The 15,660-nt window shown below is 35.2% G+C and overlaps 1 protein-coding gene across 1 annotated transcript; it reads left to right on the top strand.

Moving 5' to 3' along the window:
• Positions 1–4,537: 4,537 nt before the first annotated feature.
• Positions 4,538–15,053, top strand: LOC104523442 (cell cycle progression protein 1-like; the record flags this gene model as incomplete). The annotated part of the gene is made up of 6 exons (XM_010166010.1): positions 4,538–4,597; positions 8,137–8,251; positions 9,238–9,317; positions 9,497–9,701; positions 13,894–14,148; positions 15,042–15,053. Coding segments are annotated over exons 1-6 (727 nt in total), but the record flags the coding sequence as incomplete, so codon positions are not given.
• Positions 15,054–15,660: the final 607 nt, after the last annotated feature.

Below are 15,660 nucleotides of genomic sequence, written 5' to 3'. Positions count from 1 at the left end.
CCTGGCCCTGGCCCTGGCCGCTGGCGTTTGCCAACTTCCTTCTCTGTCATCATCTGCCCGTGTTTCTGTGGCTGATGCAAGGTGCGGTGTTTCGCAGGGGGTGGTGTTGGTGCTGTGGGTGCTGGCACCGTGCCCCGCGCTGTTGCGGGTGTGGTATCGCAGCACCTGCGAGAGAGGAGGAGTGAGTGGGTGCTGGCCCGGCCCGGGCTGAGCTGGCGTTCACAGTGGCCTCGCTGGAAGTCATGGCCGCGAAGTAGTCTGTATAGGCTGCTAAATAAGTTCATAAAGAAGAATGTTAGTTTGGGGAAGAAGTTATGCTGCTTAGCAGTAGAAATAATAAACTTGCATGAAAACCCTGAAATCTAATACCCCTATAGCATGTTGTTACTTGTTACGTGCGACAGAGAACCTCAGAGTGCCCTGAGTTTGTACTTGGAGTGAGGGCACGGCAAGCTAAAGAACACCGATTCCTGTCTGTGCCCTCGCCCTCTTACTCGTCTTTGTCAATGCTTATTGGGTGTTTTTCAGTCTAGGAAATCTGCTTTTAAGGTGGAAGAACTTAGGGGCTTGTTTGGACTGGAATGGTTATTCTTTCTGAGACCGGTATTTGTGCTGCTTCACAGTGGAGAAATAGGATGTAATATCTCATTTATTTTTATAGATACATGGGATAACTTGGTATTACGTTATCAACAATACACATGGCTGTAAACTTTTACACCTTATGCTTCTGGTTTACATTTCATTAAGGGCAGGAAAGTAGTTCATGCTTCTGATTCCTTCCCCTCCAACAAAAGTTCACAGAGGTTGAACTCTGAATATGATGGATATTTATTTTGTCCAGGTATAAATTTAAAAGGTGATATCACTGAGAGCATAGGACATTTGTGGGCCTAGAATCAACTTTGCAGTTTAAACTGGAGTATAGAACTTGAACTGTACCTTTCTTTTGAAAAATAGCAGCAATGAAGGTGTTTAGTGAGAAGGCAAACCAGTGAAGCTGTGTGTGTGGGGTGGTTGGTTTTTGGTTTGTTTTTTTTTTTTTAATCTTTCCTTCTGACTCAGCCTGACATACAGGAGTTGTGGAATACTCTATCATCTAGTTATCTCTGCTATTATTGGATTAGAACCCATTAGCATCATCTTGGTTAATTAGGAAGTTTGCAGGCCTCATGTCTGTTTAATTCCTTCCCAAATCTACTTCTTTTTTTTTTTTTTTTTTTTTTTAATAGCTTGCATTCAGAAAGATGGTGCCAACCGTATCCAGCACCTTTGGGCTACTAGGAAAATTGTACTGGTTCTTAGTGGGCCTTTGTCATTTGATGGTGGAGACTACAAGCTGGTAAAGATTGTGCAAGTAGGTCAGTTTAGCCATTGGGTTCAGATTAGTCTTCTGTATTTCAGTTTACTTACAGAATTGGATTTGACCTCAGATTTAGCTATGACTATGCTTGTTTTGTTAGTCTTCTACAGGAATAAGCTGTTTACTGTAGCTGATGGTTGAAGCTTAGGAAGCTTTAATTAAAAGCTTGAATTAAAGCTTTTTAGGCTGTTCTGCTCTTGTAGAGCTAACTAATTATAATTAATAAAATGCTTTACTTTTAATAACTGTTTTACACATGTATTTTTGCTGAAGGTCCTTGTAGCAATATAGTGACCCTAGAGATGCCCTTCAGTCTGATGTCATGCTATGTATCTATCAACACTTTGATAAATTTAGCAGTTGTACTCGTAAACCTCAATGATTTTGTAATTATTCTTTTTATGCCATTATTTTTCTTGATATTAAAAACATTTTTGTTTTGGAGATTGATCACCTGTATGCAGCAGTTAAATATGTAGCCTTTGTATAATATTCTGGTTAAATACAAGATAAATAACTTTTAACTTGGGGCCATTTATCAGGGCCAGAAAGTAATAGAAAATTATGATTGTTTGTCTGCTTGTTTATCTGTTTTTTTTTTTTTAAGATTTTTTGATTCTACTGATACCCACATAGTTAGAACCTGAAGCTTTCATTTGGGAAGGGAAGGCAGATATTTAATGCTTTGTGGAGCCTGAGGCCATAGTTGTGTATTCAGTAGAATTGGTTTTATGCAGTGCTCAGTTACCTGTCAGTCTGTGATCTGGATGGAGAGGGAGAATGCAGCAGCATTTATGTTGAGTTAGCTGGGGCCTGTGGTGAAATGCTGAGTTAGCTAGAGAAGACAGACGTTACAACATCCAGCCAGAGTCTGCTGTTAAAACTTGCCCTTTCGAAATTATTAAATGGACTTGTATCAACTATTTATTTTGTTTTTATTTTTGTCTGTTAAAGGATTTGTATTGTATGACTTAGTTGTTTTTCATTTAGCACCGAGATGCATTAAAACTGCACACATTGGGCACACACACATAATTGCCACATTATGAAACCACAGCCTGAATTTCTTCCTCACTGGAGATCAGACTCGCTAGTAAGGACTGGGCAGCAACCTGTACTATATTTGCACCAAACTGTATTTTTTGTGGTTACACAAAAGCCTTGGTTTTCAGTGACAATAAATTTGATACTCTTATGATTGCTTTATTCATTGAACTGTAGAATAATGAAATGGGAATGTTTTTATACTGAAGAGAATTCTTAAAAGATAATTTCAGATTACCAGTGCAATTTTTGCATCGTAGCCAGTGATGTTTCTGATAGGTGGCAAGTTCTGGTGCTGGTAATTGCCTTCCTCTGAAAGGAATGCTGCTGCTGAATGCCTGGTCACATTCAGAATGATTTAATGACAGCAAGCATTAATGTCATCTTGTTGTGAGAACTCTGGAACGCAGCCTTTGCCATTTAGATGTTTGTTGTTTTGATGATGGAAGAAGTATGATTTAAAAAAATCATTATTTAAAAAAGATTTTGATGACTGACTACAGCATGATTAAAAAAACCCAAACAACCAACCCAAACCAAAACGTGCTCTCCCCCTGCTCTCCCCCCCACCCCCAACCCTGTCCCTAGCTGAGATTCCAGGAAAAGCACTAATTAAGGAAGAAAAAGATCTAAAGGAAAATGACAACCATATTCAAAGTATGGCTTTATATTAAATGGAAATCCAGTTTCTCTGTAAGGCTGATAACTAAGTTGATAGTGAGTGAATGTTTTTGCTTTATAAACTGTGGTTGTGATTGTTTCCCATTGCCTTTTTTACAGAAGAACCCCAAGTATATTAGTTGAAGATGATGAGGAAAAAATATTTTATTAGAAAAACATAACTACCGTAATGCAGAGATACAAGTCAAATGTTTACTGTATTTTTTAAGAAACCTAAATGGAATTGGAAGTTTCATATTTTGTTGTGCAGATTTATAGCCACTCTGGCATATTTAGATGTTTTGATTCAAAGTTTGTGTATATTCTGTGTTAACAAACTGAGAGCAAAGACAGGATTGATAATAAAGTGGAGAGTAAATAAATGTAAACAAATAGGTTCTTTTCTCTGTGTTCTTACTGGAAGATCTAGGTGTGGGTAATAAAGCAGATGTCTGAAGTTCTCAGAACTCTCTGCTTTTCTATAAAATGGCAATTATATTGACAGCTTTATTGAACCATGATTTCTTTTGCTGTTATATTACAATAGATGCATAATGTAACACGCAATTGATTGGAAATTCTTTGATTTTTGGAAAGGTTTTTTTTTTTCCCCTGGAGATAAATCTATAATAAATTTTATTTATCAACTTTATATATTTTTATTTTAAGGAACAAGAAATGCATTCTGTTTCTTTTTAAAGTCTTTCTATTAGTTAAGAACTTTAAAAAATAATCTGAATGTAACAATGATGAATATTATATATTCCTGGTACAGGAGAGAAAATAAATAGGCAGCCAGACAGATCTCTTGTGAAAATAACTACCAGTGTCATCTGGTAGTATTGTAACATGCAAAATTTGTACTTCAGGTTTTTTTGTTCTGCTTTTGTGCTCACCAGGTACTCTCTCAATTTGCTTCAGAATTGGTGTTTTTAAGAGTACTTGAAAGGAGTGAAAGAAACGTGAAACATTGTTTTGTGCAGTAGTTGAAGAGAATTAATTCCAAAAGATCCTAATTTGTGTCTTCTCCAAAAAAGGTGTTTTTCTTGAATAAACTGTTGTTCCTATGCATGTAACAATTCAGAAATTACTTCACCTACTGAAACATGTCTTAAATAGTGGTGCTACAGATGAATTTTAAATTTATTGACCTGTTGGCTAGCCGTGTGTGTGTGTTTTTAGCTACTCTAAGACCTTCTTGGCTGGCTAAAATAGGCAGGTACCTAGCAAAGCCATATTTGCTCCAAGTATAACAAAGGTAATAGGAGATATGTACTAAATAATATGTTTTCTTTCTAAACTTTTATTCTATCTTTTTTTTTTTTCCAGAAACAATTTGTGAGTCAGTGTAGTGTTCTGTAACATCATGATTTCGATTCTTATGTTTTCTTTATTTTTTTCAAGAGAGCCATGAAATTACATACCTTGCATGTTAAAAGAATCTACTTTTACTTGCAGTGTGCTTTGAAAATGTCTGAAAATTCCAGTGACAGTGATTCATCTTGTGGCTGGACTGTCATCAATCATGAGGTACTCAATCTCAAGTTAATAAAGTTCTGTCAGTTTAAGACTAGCTATATGCCGTAAAATATTATTTCAACTTTGTAGTTTTTGTTTTGTGTGGACTTTGCATATCAACAGTGAATACAGAAGAGAGATTTATAAATAAGAAAACATAAAAGTACTGTTTAAAAATGTTTCCTTTACTATAGCAGATATACATTTTGTTGTTTAAAATAATTTTTTTTTTCTTCAGAGGTTTTACTTTGAAGAATTGCTAGAATTTTAGTGAGCTACTCTCCTTTGTTCCATCTTTCTTGAAATAACTGACATTCTATCTAGCTTGTCTGTTGTTGCTTATATGTTTCTTCTTTTCCTTCCAAATTCCCTTTCACCACCTTCAAAAAAAAAGAAAAAAAAAAAAAAAGGTTGGGCATAATAGGCAGGAAAAATATCTCGTGCAGAAGGAAATGATTCCATGATTTCTTCAAGTGCCTTCTGCCACTAAGCTGGCTGATCCTAGTAGCTTCAACAGTTGCTGTTTAGGAACAGCCCTCTGTCCTGACTTTCTGTCTTTCTTACTGTGAAAAATAGGGTAGAGACAGGTTTATTCTAAATGACTAGAATTTTAGTAGAAGGTGTTTTAAAGACTCATGTGAATGCTATAGCCCTTATCTTGTATTTCTGTTTGTGCTTTTGTTCCTGACTGGAACAATCTGTCTTTGAGTTGAGCCTCTGAGCTTCAGGAAATTGAGGACTGGTGCAAAGACATCTGCAAGATGTGCTGCTCTAATCTTTCTTCACTCTGCTTACAGAGTGCTGAGACAGTTTGGAGAGAGATGTGCATAGGCCTGTTGGGTCTTATTTGCACGCTTTTAAGCACTTTTTATTTCTGTGGAAGGCTTTTCTGCATCGAGAAGGAAAGATATGGGGAGCTGAGAGGGTCTTGGTCTCCAGAAATCAAGAGTGTTGCAAAGATTGGTTGGAAATCCCCTTGGAGAGGGTTATGTTACAGAGAGTATATAATTATATATTCCATACCCAAGATGCTGAAGTTTTCTCGAGCTTTCTTGCCTCAAGTGGAACCTGGGGGAAGCTGCAGCAAGTAAAGCAAAGACAACATTTTATTAGGTTTACTGAGAAGTTAAGGTGATGGGAGGGCAGGGCAGCTCTCCTTACATCTGTGCTGTAAGCTCAAGAATGAGAAGTGTAGCCTTCTCAGAGCTTAAAATGATGCTTGGTGAGGGCTGCCATCCTTATGCTTGGTCTTAAAAGCTGTAACAGCCTGAAAGAACCTTGGGTGTGGTAAGAGATTCTTCTCTGAGGAGGTTTGAGTTTTGAAGTGTTTTGGTTTTAAGTATTTAGTGTTGTCTTGTAAACTGAACAGGTTATTGAGCCAGAATTCTCTGAGCAAATGGATTGATTGTTTTCCTGGAATGATGCTTATGTATTGGCTGTCTGTATCTTCTTGTTGTGTGCCCCAAAACATTTTCAAGGAAAAATCCTTGAGATACTTAATTCATAGGAGGAAAACAGGAAATAATGGGAAGAGATAATGAGTAGTGGTCAGCTGTTTCTCCTTGCCTGCATGCTCCCCTGTTTGCAGATTATAATGAAAATCTGGGGAGTTTGAAAGGCAAACCATTGCAAGCTTGTGATTGTACTCAAGTTTTGAAAGCTCAGTTCAGTTTCAAAAGCAAGAGATAAAGTTTGTGAATTATAAATGTTGGGTGTGGTTTCATTTCTGTTGGCAGCAAGGTGATATTTAAGAGATGGTTAAAAGTTCTTTTCCTTGTTTTGGGTTGGATGGCAAGTTGGGAATCCTGACATCAAGGGAAACAGAAAACCCACTTGCTCCAGTCCTAAAGACCAGGCAGGGTACAGAAGTGCACAGGCTGCTGGGCTTTACAGACTTCTAATAAAAGGGAAAGGATTTAGGAGTTGACTACAATAGCTGTGTTACTCAGCTGTGAATTGCAGGCTTTATTTTCATACTTGGGATGGTTACTTTATGCTGTAACCAAAAATGTATTATGCAGTCTGAATAAATGAACATAATACAAGATTATAGGAAGGGGAGGATTCTACTAGCCAAAGCAGAAGAGATTTCTGTGGTGTAGAGATTTTCTGTTCACAGTTGTTCTTCCTTGATTAAAAGAAATAAAATAATTCTGGTTGGGTTGGGAGAACATTGGTGTCTAAGAGCTCCCATTATTGTCATTCTCCTGGCAAAACAACTTTGAATCTGAGCATGAACAAAGTAGAATGAGTGGGATGACTATATACCCTTCAAACACTTGTTATCTAGGAAAGGGGTGACATGTGGACTACTGTATACTTTGGGGAAGTGATTTGGATATTTAGGAAGGGGATAGAGCTAAGGATTAAGCAAATTTGAAATACTATAGAATTTTTGTTGTAAAAAGAAAAAATAAAAAGTATTTGTCAAATTACTAAAGCAGTTAATTTTTGAAGCCTTTTAAAAAGGAACATAATTTTGTAATGTGATTGTAGAATGAATCTTACACAACTCTTTTTGAGGTGTCTAATCTTTGTGCAATACAGTCTCCTCTTAAAAACAAAAGCATACATGTTTGCTTGAGTCCTGAAATGAGGCATCTAGGAAAACTGATCTGGAGTATTAATACTACTGTAACTTCACACCTACTGTTGCAAAAATAACTATCTCTGTTTACAAAAACAGCTCAAGTTGTTTATGGATCAGAGTGACTTAGTGTTTTTCAGTTATGTTTTGCATGTTTATAATTTGTTCTTTTAAACAAAAATTACAATATGAAGATTAAATATTTTGAGTTGTCAACTATATTGCTCACCTTCAGTGCCCTGCAGTCTCTAAGTATTGTTTACTTTCAGTTCCTGTTTTGCTCCGAGGTTGTTTGTGACTGGCAGCTGACTAATAACTACGGCTCCTTTCTGGATTAAAGACAGAAATCCAATTTAGAGATTGTATAAATATTTATTTTCCTGGTGTCAGAGATGTACTATTATAGCAGCCATTCAAATTTGCTGCCATGAATTGAGATGGAGTAGACTTATACATATTTTTTTTTCATACTAGTACTTTACTAGAGTTCATGGTGGTACTCTTGGAAGTTCCATTTTTTGGAAGGATGACAATACATGGACATGTGTGCAAGAGTTAGATCCCATATTCAAAACTAATTTGACAACCTCCTCTGTTTCTCTAAATTCTGTTTAATAAAGAGGTCTAATAAAGCTAATAGAAAATAGTTATTTAAAATACTTAGCATTGTTGTTAATTGTTGCCTAAATATCTTTTAAAAAAAAAAAAAAAAATCCCTAGAATTGTCCTCCTCTGCCTTTTATCAATTATGGTCTTAAGTGTTACACACTAACAGTTGTTTCCCTCTAGTTAATTACTTGGTATTTCTCTTGCTTTTGTTTGCTTAAAATATTCTTCAGTTTTAAAGGTTATTATTCTTCTTTTCTGTTTTTATTATTAATGTTCTGTTTTCTTTGTAACACTTTCCTTCTGCTTTACTAATGAAAATCCCAGTAACTTGTAGTGTTCATTTGAAACTCTTCAGGGTTCTGACATAGAGACGGTGACTTCAGAAAATGGAAGCACAAATGATAACCATGAGTTTGTTTCAGAAGAATACATTTCTTTGCAAGAAGAGGAGCAACCAATTGATTTGCAGGGTAAGATTTTGAAAGAAGAACAGTTCCTTAAAACAGATGTCTGTTGTAGCATCAGCACAAAATTAGTATTTTTAATAGATTTTGTATACTTTGTAGGCCTCCGTCAGATTACTTGCTTCATCAGTGTTATGGAAAATATTCAGGCATCAACTTTATAAAAGTTTTTTTTTTTTCTTGAAATAGATGAAATTAGTAGAATGTATTTAAGTTTGTCAATCTTTTAGATGTGTTATAGAATAGTATGCACTGGTGTTGCTGGAAGATAGTTTATAGAAGTGCTATTGATAAAAAAAATTAATATATTAAACATTCCTTAATAATATCATAGGTCAAATAAGAGTAATTTGAAGGGAACCATCAATGCTTTTACACCTAAAAAATGACATTATGGCACTGTATTAGCATTTCTTGAATTGGAAGTATAAGTCTGCATATTAATATAATGAAAATCCTTCAACTTTACTAAATTTAATACTCAATTTGTTAATACTGATAGGAGAACACAGACTTGACAGGTTCAGTGTGCAGTTGTCTGAATTTGAGGTTGGCCATGTTTACAAATTCATAACCTGTCCTTGTAAAAACAGATTTAGATACTTAAAACTCCAATGACTATCTGGAAAATATTTTAATTATCCTAGCATACAAATGTACTGTGGTGTCAACTTACAGGACAGTGTTGGTTTTTATGTAACTGTGTTTTTCATTTATAGATTATTTGCATTATCATCAGTATGAGCATTTGAGTTTGAGTATCCTTCAAAACATTGTATTAAGTAATGACAAACAGGATTCTGATGTTTGTTAGAGGGATATTAAAAATGAGATTTAGTGTATTTTTGGAAAACCTTCCCTGATATGAGTAGATAATAGAAATCTGTTATGATTACACATATTTTAATATTATATGGGAGTGGGCATAATTTGTGGAGTCACTGGTTTTAATCCCATGTTTGTTTGTTTTTTTCATCTTTTTATTTATATAGCTCAGTGCAACAGTGATGGTGAGATACCAGTGACAGACAATACCCTCTCTGCTTTTGAGGAAACCCAGACAGTTCCAGAGGTAAATTACTGTATTCAGAAGCTTCTGTAAGCCCTATCTGACAAGGCCAAACAATGTTTTGAAAGCATTAAAATAAAGCTACTGATTTTTTTCCTTTTTTTAAAGCATTAGAATTCCTGCTATTTTTTTTAGTTATTTGATATGTATCTTAATAATGCTTACATTGTCCATTTTTTTAGGGAAAGAAAGAAAAAATCCCTGATGATGGGTCCTGCATTGGAACTATTAGTGATGATTCTGACATTGTTACACTTGAAGCTCCAAAACCAGAAGAAACTCAAAGTCAGGAGGAAGCTCCAGCTGATGGTGAAGAAGCCCAAAGTGAGGATTTTAATATGGGTTCCTCCTCTAGCAGTCAATATGCATTTTCACATATAGAAACAGGTAAGAGCAATAAATTACTAAGCAACTGTGTGTAAAAATGTCACCAGGAGGGGAAAAAGAAAAAAATCTTTGCGGAGGGAACCCTCTTTATGTGTAGAGGGGGAAAAAAAGAATTGGTCTCATTGAGTACATGTCCAAGTATTTGCAGTGTCTAGGACAACTCTAGTTGCCCTAACTCTAAAACTTTGTCCAAATGTATATCTGCAATCATCTTATTTGAAAGTGTTCTCTCCCTTTAAGCATTCACTATTTTAAATAGAAAGTAAATTTATAGCATATTTTGGAGACTTAAGGTGACTTTTAGTTCATAGAATAGAGGTTTTCTCTTGGCGATTTTTTTTTTTACTCTTATGGAGTTGACATAAATAAATACCAACTGGGAGAGAATCTATTTTTGGGTCCACAAGGACTAATAGCAGCATGACTACAAAAACTTTTTGCTTACCTTCATAGCTAGGTAGAATGTAGCTATGTAGGTAAGCAAAAAAAAATATGTATTTTTTTAAGATACTCACAGTACTTGGCAGAAATGCAACACATGATATTCATAAGGAAGATAATGAATATTTGGACTACTAAAAACAAACAAACAACAAAAAAACCCCCCAACAAACCCAAACAAAAAATCCTTACTGTTGTGTTACTATTCTCTAGTTCTCTAGTCTTCCTTTTTAAATTCTGTTTGGCTGCTTATTTGTAATCCTTTCTCTTCTCTTTATACTCTATTACACTTTTGTGTTACTGATTCTAACCTTTCCAAGTAAGTTCATTACAAGAGCAGAATTTTCTTTAAAATTCTGTTTTATCTTAGAAGTAGAATAAAGCATTGTTAAAAGTTCATGTATCTGTATAGTATCCATTGGAATCGGAAAATGACAGCTTAGCATCTAATTATGACCAATGATGATTCGTAACAAAGCTGTTGCCTTTGTCTCCTGGATGACTTGACTTAATTTTTAAGTGTAGTGGACTTTCTCTTTTGTTTTAGAGCTGAGTTCTAAAAATGTTTTTGTTTTTTTCCCCCCCCCCATGTTTTTGTACACAAAAGTCAGTTGGCTGGAGAAGCTGAGGAAGATTCCTGATTGTGTAAGGGGATGGGGAAATGAGGTGAAAGAGCATGTGTCTCACAGTCTTCCTTTCCAAGGTGGTGTGATTAAATTTGATCAGCTTGTGTAAAGCTGATTGCTTATGGCTTGCATGGAGTGCTCTTAAAATTATCAGTAGCCATCTGACTTGATCTTATAGTAGTGATATTCCAAACAGATGCTGAAAGCCAGTCCTCTCTGAAGAATTTGGCTGTGCTGTCAGTGTTTTATTTGCTTTTTTGACAAATGTTAAACTTAAATGTAAATTTGGAATGGGCATCAGTAGGCTTTGTAATACTTTTTAATGTGTATGCTTGACCATTTAAATGAATGGTTCTAGTTGGATTCCAAATCCACGTGTGACTCGCAAAAAGAATTTCTTCCTTCTAACTGAACCTGATTTCAGCATGGTCTTTAGTGCTGTGTATTTGATTGACCAAGTCTTATAGAACATGTCTGGAGTACTTTTGCATTTATTTTAAATGCCAAAGTTTTAGCAGTCAGAACTTTCATGCCGCTTTTTGGCAATGGAAATCTTTGCCATCCACTTCTTGTTGTGTTTTCTGCTGTGTTGGAAAAGGATGAGCTTCAGATTTTCCTAATGTAGATACTAAAACATTCTACAATAATTTTCTGCCGCTTTTGCTTGCAAACCAATTCCTGTTTAGGCTGTCTTCACCATGCAAACAGAAATGTTTTAATATTGCTTCATGAATGAAGTTAACTAGGCTTGAGATATGTCTGTGCAGAAATGTCAAAGAAAAGCACATTTCAACTGACATTGTTACTTTGCCTGGTGTCTAGTGTAGATCTGACACTTCAAAGTCATAGCAGAAGCTAGAATTTTGGACTGCTACTGTGGTCACGATTTGTTTCATTTATACTCTTTTTCAACCTGTGGATGTTACTGTTTTGTACTGAATTCTTACCATAGCTGTAAGGCAGTGTCATTCTTGCCTGAAAGTGTAGTGCTGTTGACAATTTGCCAGTAAGTGCTTGTGAATGTCCCTAAGTGTCTTACAGCTTTTTCTCTTTGATTTCTGATCATCTCTCTCTTTCCGCCTCCCCACCCTCTTTCCTATACTTTGCTGTCCAATGTACATCAAAGAATTTCCCATTTGTCTGGAAGCAGCTTGTTCCTTAGCTACTTTTGTTTTCTATATGTGTAAGCTTCTTTGGTTGTTGAAAAACCCTAAAAAAAACCAAATGAGAAATAACAACACCTGTCTTACAAAGAATGTCTGACCTCTGCATTCTAATAAAAATACCTCTCTCCTGACTAATTTCTCAATGCTTGTCTTCATTGTCCAGGATTGGGGAAGTATGCATCTGCTTAAATGACTGATTCTAAAATGGTGTCATTTTCTATCAAGCTATATAAATTCATTTAAGAATCTGCATGTCAAGTAGCTGTTTAAGTGATTTGTCTTTATCACAGTGTCTGCTTGGTCAGTCTGGTTTGACTAATTGACTGAAATGGATTTTTTTTTTTTTTTTAAATTAATAAGAGAGGAAGTTATCTTTTGTTATCTGACTTGTTGCTTGTCCATGGAGTCAGAAATTAGACATGTATTCCAGATACTACTTGGTAATCTTTTTTGAGGTTGATGTAATAACTTCTATTAAGTTGGAATGTATTTTCAGTGAAGAATCTTTATTGGTAATGGTTTTTATAGATAATGGCTGGCACTGCTTGACATTCTTGTCAGTTTGGTGATGTGTGCATGGCTTTGCTCAAACAAATGATTTTCAGTTGTGAAATGTTCAAGAAAAGTAACTCTGTATTTATGTTTTTACATCTGAGTGATGATCTCTGATATGAGAATGAACAGCCATATTTTGAGAAGGGGCATTAACATTGTGTAATTGTGGGCATCAAATTTAGTGTCTGTGCAGGAGCATGTCATGTGCTGGAAGTTTCATTGGTCACCTATTTCAGGCATGTGAATTAGGTACATGAACAGAGATATTCGAAAGCTTCTTTTTCACCCTGCTACTGCTTCCCCATGATACTTGCTTTTCAATTGAAAATTATGCTTTCAAAGGAGGGAAATTTAATACTTTTTACTTGTATAGTTGTCCTGGATTATAGAAATTTATTTACAGTACGTACAGCAATCATTTGCACTACTAATAGCAACAATAAATTATGGCTCTATTGTTGTTTTCACAGTTAGAAAATAACATGGCTTTTAGGCCATAGGAATGTGAACATACAAATGGTATCATAAGTACCATTTAAAAAAATGCCACAAAAGATATATTTTATGGTTAGAATTTGTTCTTATCTTAAATCTTGGCTGATTCAATCTTCCAAAACACCAGTCAGTTAATAGGAGAGTTTTGGATTCAGAGTGTTAGGGAGGGACAAACACAGAAGCACCCAAGTGGTTCTTTTCTTGTGCAGTAGTGATTGAAAATGGCTTTTGAAAGGTGGGCAAAGATGTTAATAGGTAGTATATGGTAGATGGTAAAAGTAAACAAAATTATGTATTTAGATTTGCAATGCAAAGCTTTGTTTGGATATTTATAATTTCTACACATTAATGGACTTTAATGTAATTTTGTCTGCAGCTGCATGTAGATCAGAGAGAGAAGTTTTTTTGAGAGAATATAATAAAGCCATGTCTGTCTTTTAGGATGCTTTCTTTTAGCAAGCCTTTCTGTTGCCTTTTTGTTATTAAGTAGTTCAGTTTCAATATGTGTAAGAGAAAGAAAACAGAATTCTTAACTTTTATACTTCACAAGAATTTGCAGAGGCAGTACAGTAGGTGCTTTAAGAGGCAGGATTGTCTGAAAGAAACTCTTTATCATAAGTGAATTATGAGGTATGGGGAAGTACCATACTGTTTTTTTTGCTGATGATTTATTGTTTTTTCTCTATCTTTTCCTTTTAAAAAATGATTTTTTTAACTTTGGAGATCAAGCATTCCTTGTGTAGTATCCAGCATAAACTATCACACTGAGAATTTTTATTTTGTTTTATTAAGGTTCTCAAAGATAAATGCCAAATACATTTTGCATAATTAGGATGGCTTTTGGTACTCAAATTGATTTTTAAAGCAACAATTAATGCATTTTAAAGACTGTTCTGTGTTGGTTTTCAGTTTTTTCATCTCAGGCTAGCAATGATGAATCAAGTAGTGATGAAACTAGCAATCAGTCCAGTCCCACCGTTCGGAAACGTCGGGCTAAGAAGAGGCTGATCTCTAGCTCCGAGGCTGAGGGTGGGTCACCTGCTGATCTGGAGTCTGAACCTCCCAGAGAAGAGCAGCACCAGCGCCAGTTCAGTAGTGGCCTTAACAGATGCATCATACTAGCTTTGGTGATTGCAATCAGCATGGGCTTTGGACACTTCTATGGTGAGTTTATAGAAAGCATACATTGAATCAACATCTTACATAACAAATGCCATTTTATTTTAACTCTATTTTTTTTCTTGTTCTCTTTTAATAATCTAAACCTAAAAATGAGAAAAAGCAGCTGCTAATGTATGGGTAATATAGGGAGGCCCTTCAGTGGTGCAAATGTATTTAATATACACTACATTAAAATTAAAGTAAATATAAATAAATTATTTTTTGATTGCCCTTCCAGATAGAAATTTCTTGTTGTTCTCATAATGCAGTGTGTACCCTTCTTTTTTCATGTGTTTTCTTTTGAAATAAATCTGTGGTAGTGCTTATCATTCCTAACAGCATTCACAGAGTTATTTCAGGCTTTTGTCCCATATGTACTCATCTAATAAATGTAAAAGCAAGGCATACTTTTTACAGGAGTTCATAGAATCAATATTTTTCTCCCTCCAGTGGAGAAAAATACACTGTAGTTGTCTTTGCAATTTCAGTGTGCTTTAGGGAATCCAGGACAGCAGGAATTTTTTCTGTGTTCAATGTGTTGCCTGAAGTTAAGCATTACACGGATTGTTACTGCATTTAACAAAACAGCAGAACTCATGAGAGATCTAAATCTACGTATTGCAGTCATGCTCTTCTAAGATACCTGTGTTATGGTAAAATTATAGAAGGCATTTATTTTTAACAGTAATTTTTCCTGATTAGTTTTAGTTTTTATATTAAAATATATATAGAAGTCTTCTTATGAAGACCTGTGATTTGATTGAGACTGGGAATATGATTCTAATTGGATTTGATTTTTGACTAATTGTTAGGGGTCTAAATTTTGACATTTATTTTGAGATCTATACTGATTTTCATTAAACCCTGATTATTTTTGTTGTTGTTGTTGTTGTTAGGTAAACCTGAAGGTAAGAGTCGTGAGTGATGTATTGTGGATGCTGTGCTTGCATTCAGATTTCCTGTTTAAATTGTGTGTGTGTATACGTACATGGACATTCATATATGTGCGCATACTTACATTAAATTAAAAAAGTCTTTAAGAATTACTACTGTGTGTGGGATTATAGGAATGACTAATCCAGTCATGTAAAATACTTTTTGTTTAGTAGCTGCAGCTAGTAGTAGTAGCTGGTGTAAAAACAGATTGATGTATATTGGCATGCTTGAAGCAGAGAGGAGCACAATGACTAGACCCATCTTGGTCAGTGCTTTGTGGTGCTCACTTGAGGTTTCACTTCTCTTAATCATTTTACTGTGTTTAAATTGGGGATAATGATAAATACTATTCTTCTAAAGAACTTTGAGATCTATTGATGAGAAATACATTTTGGAAATGTACTTAGGGTCATCTTTGTTAAGGGATTCACTTTGACTTGTTCATTTATTGAATCTGTACTTCTAAATAAAAACTGTCATCACTGATCACAAATCACAGAATCATAGGGGTTGGAAGGGACCTCAGGAGATCATCCAGTCCAACCCCCCTGCCAAAGCAGGTTCCCTACAGCAGGTTGC

This window comes from Antrostomus carolinensis, unplaced genomic scaffold (assembly GCF_000700745.2).
Source record: "Antrostomus carolinensis isolate BGI_N321 unplaced genomic scaffold, ASM70074v2 scaffold26934, whole genome shotgun sequence".
Taxonomy (NCBI): Eukaryota; Metazoa; Chordata; class Aves; order Caprimulgiformes; family Caprimulgidae; genus Antrostomus; species Antrostomus carolinensis.
This window is presented reverse-complemented; position numbering and strand designations above follow the sequence as displayed.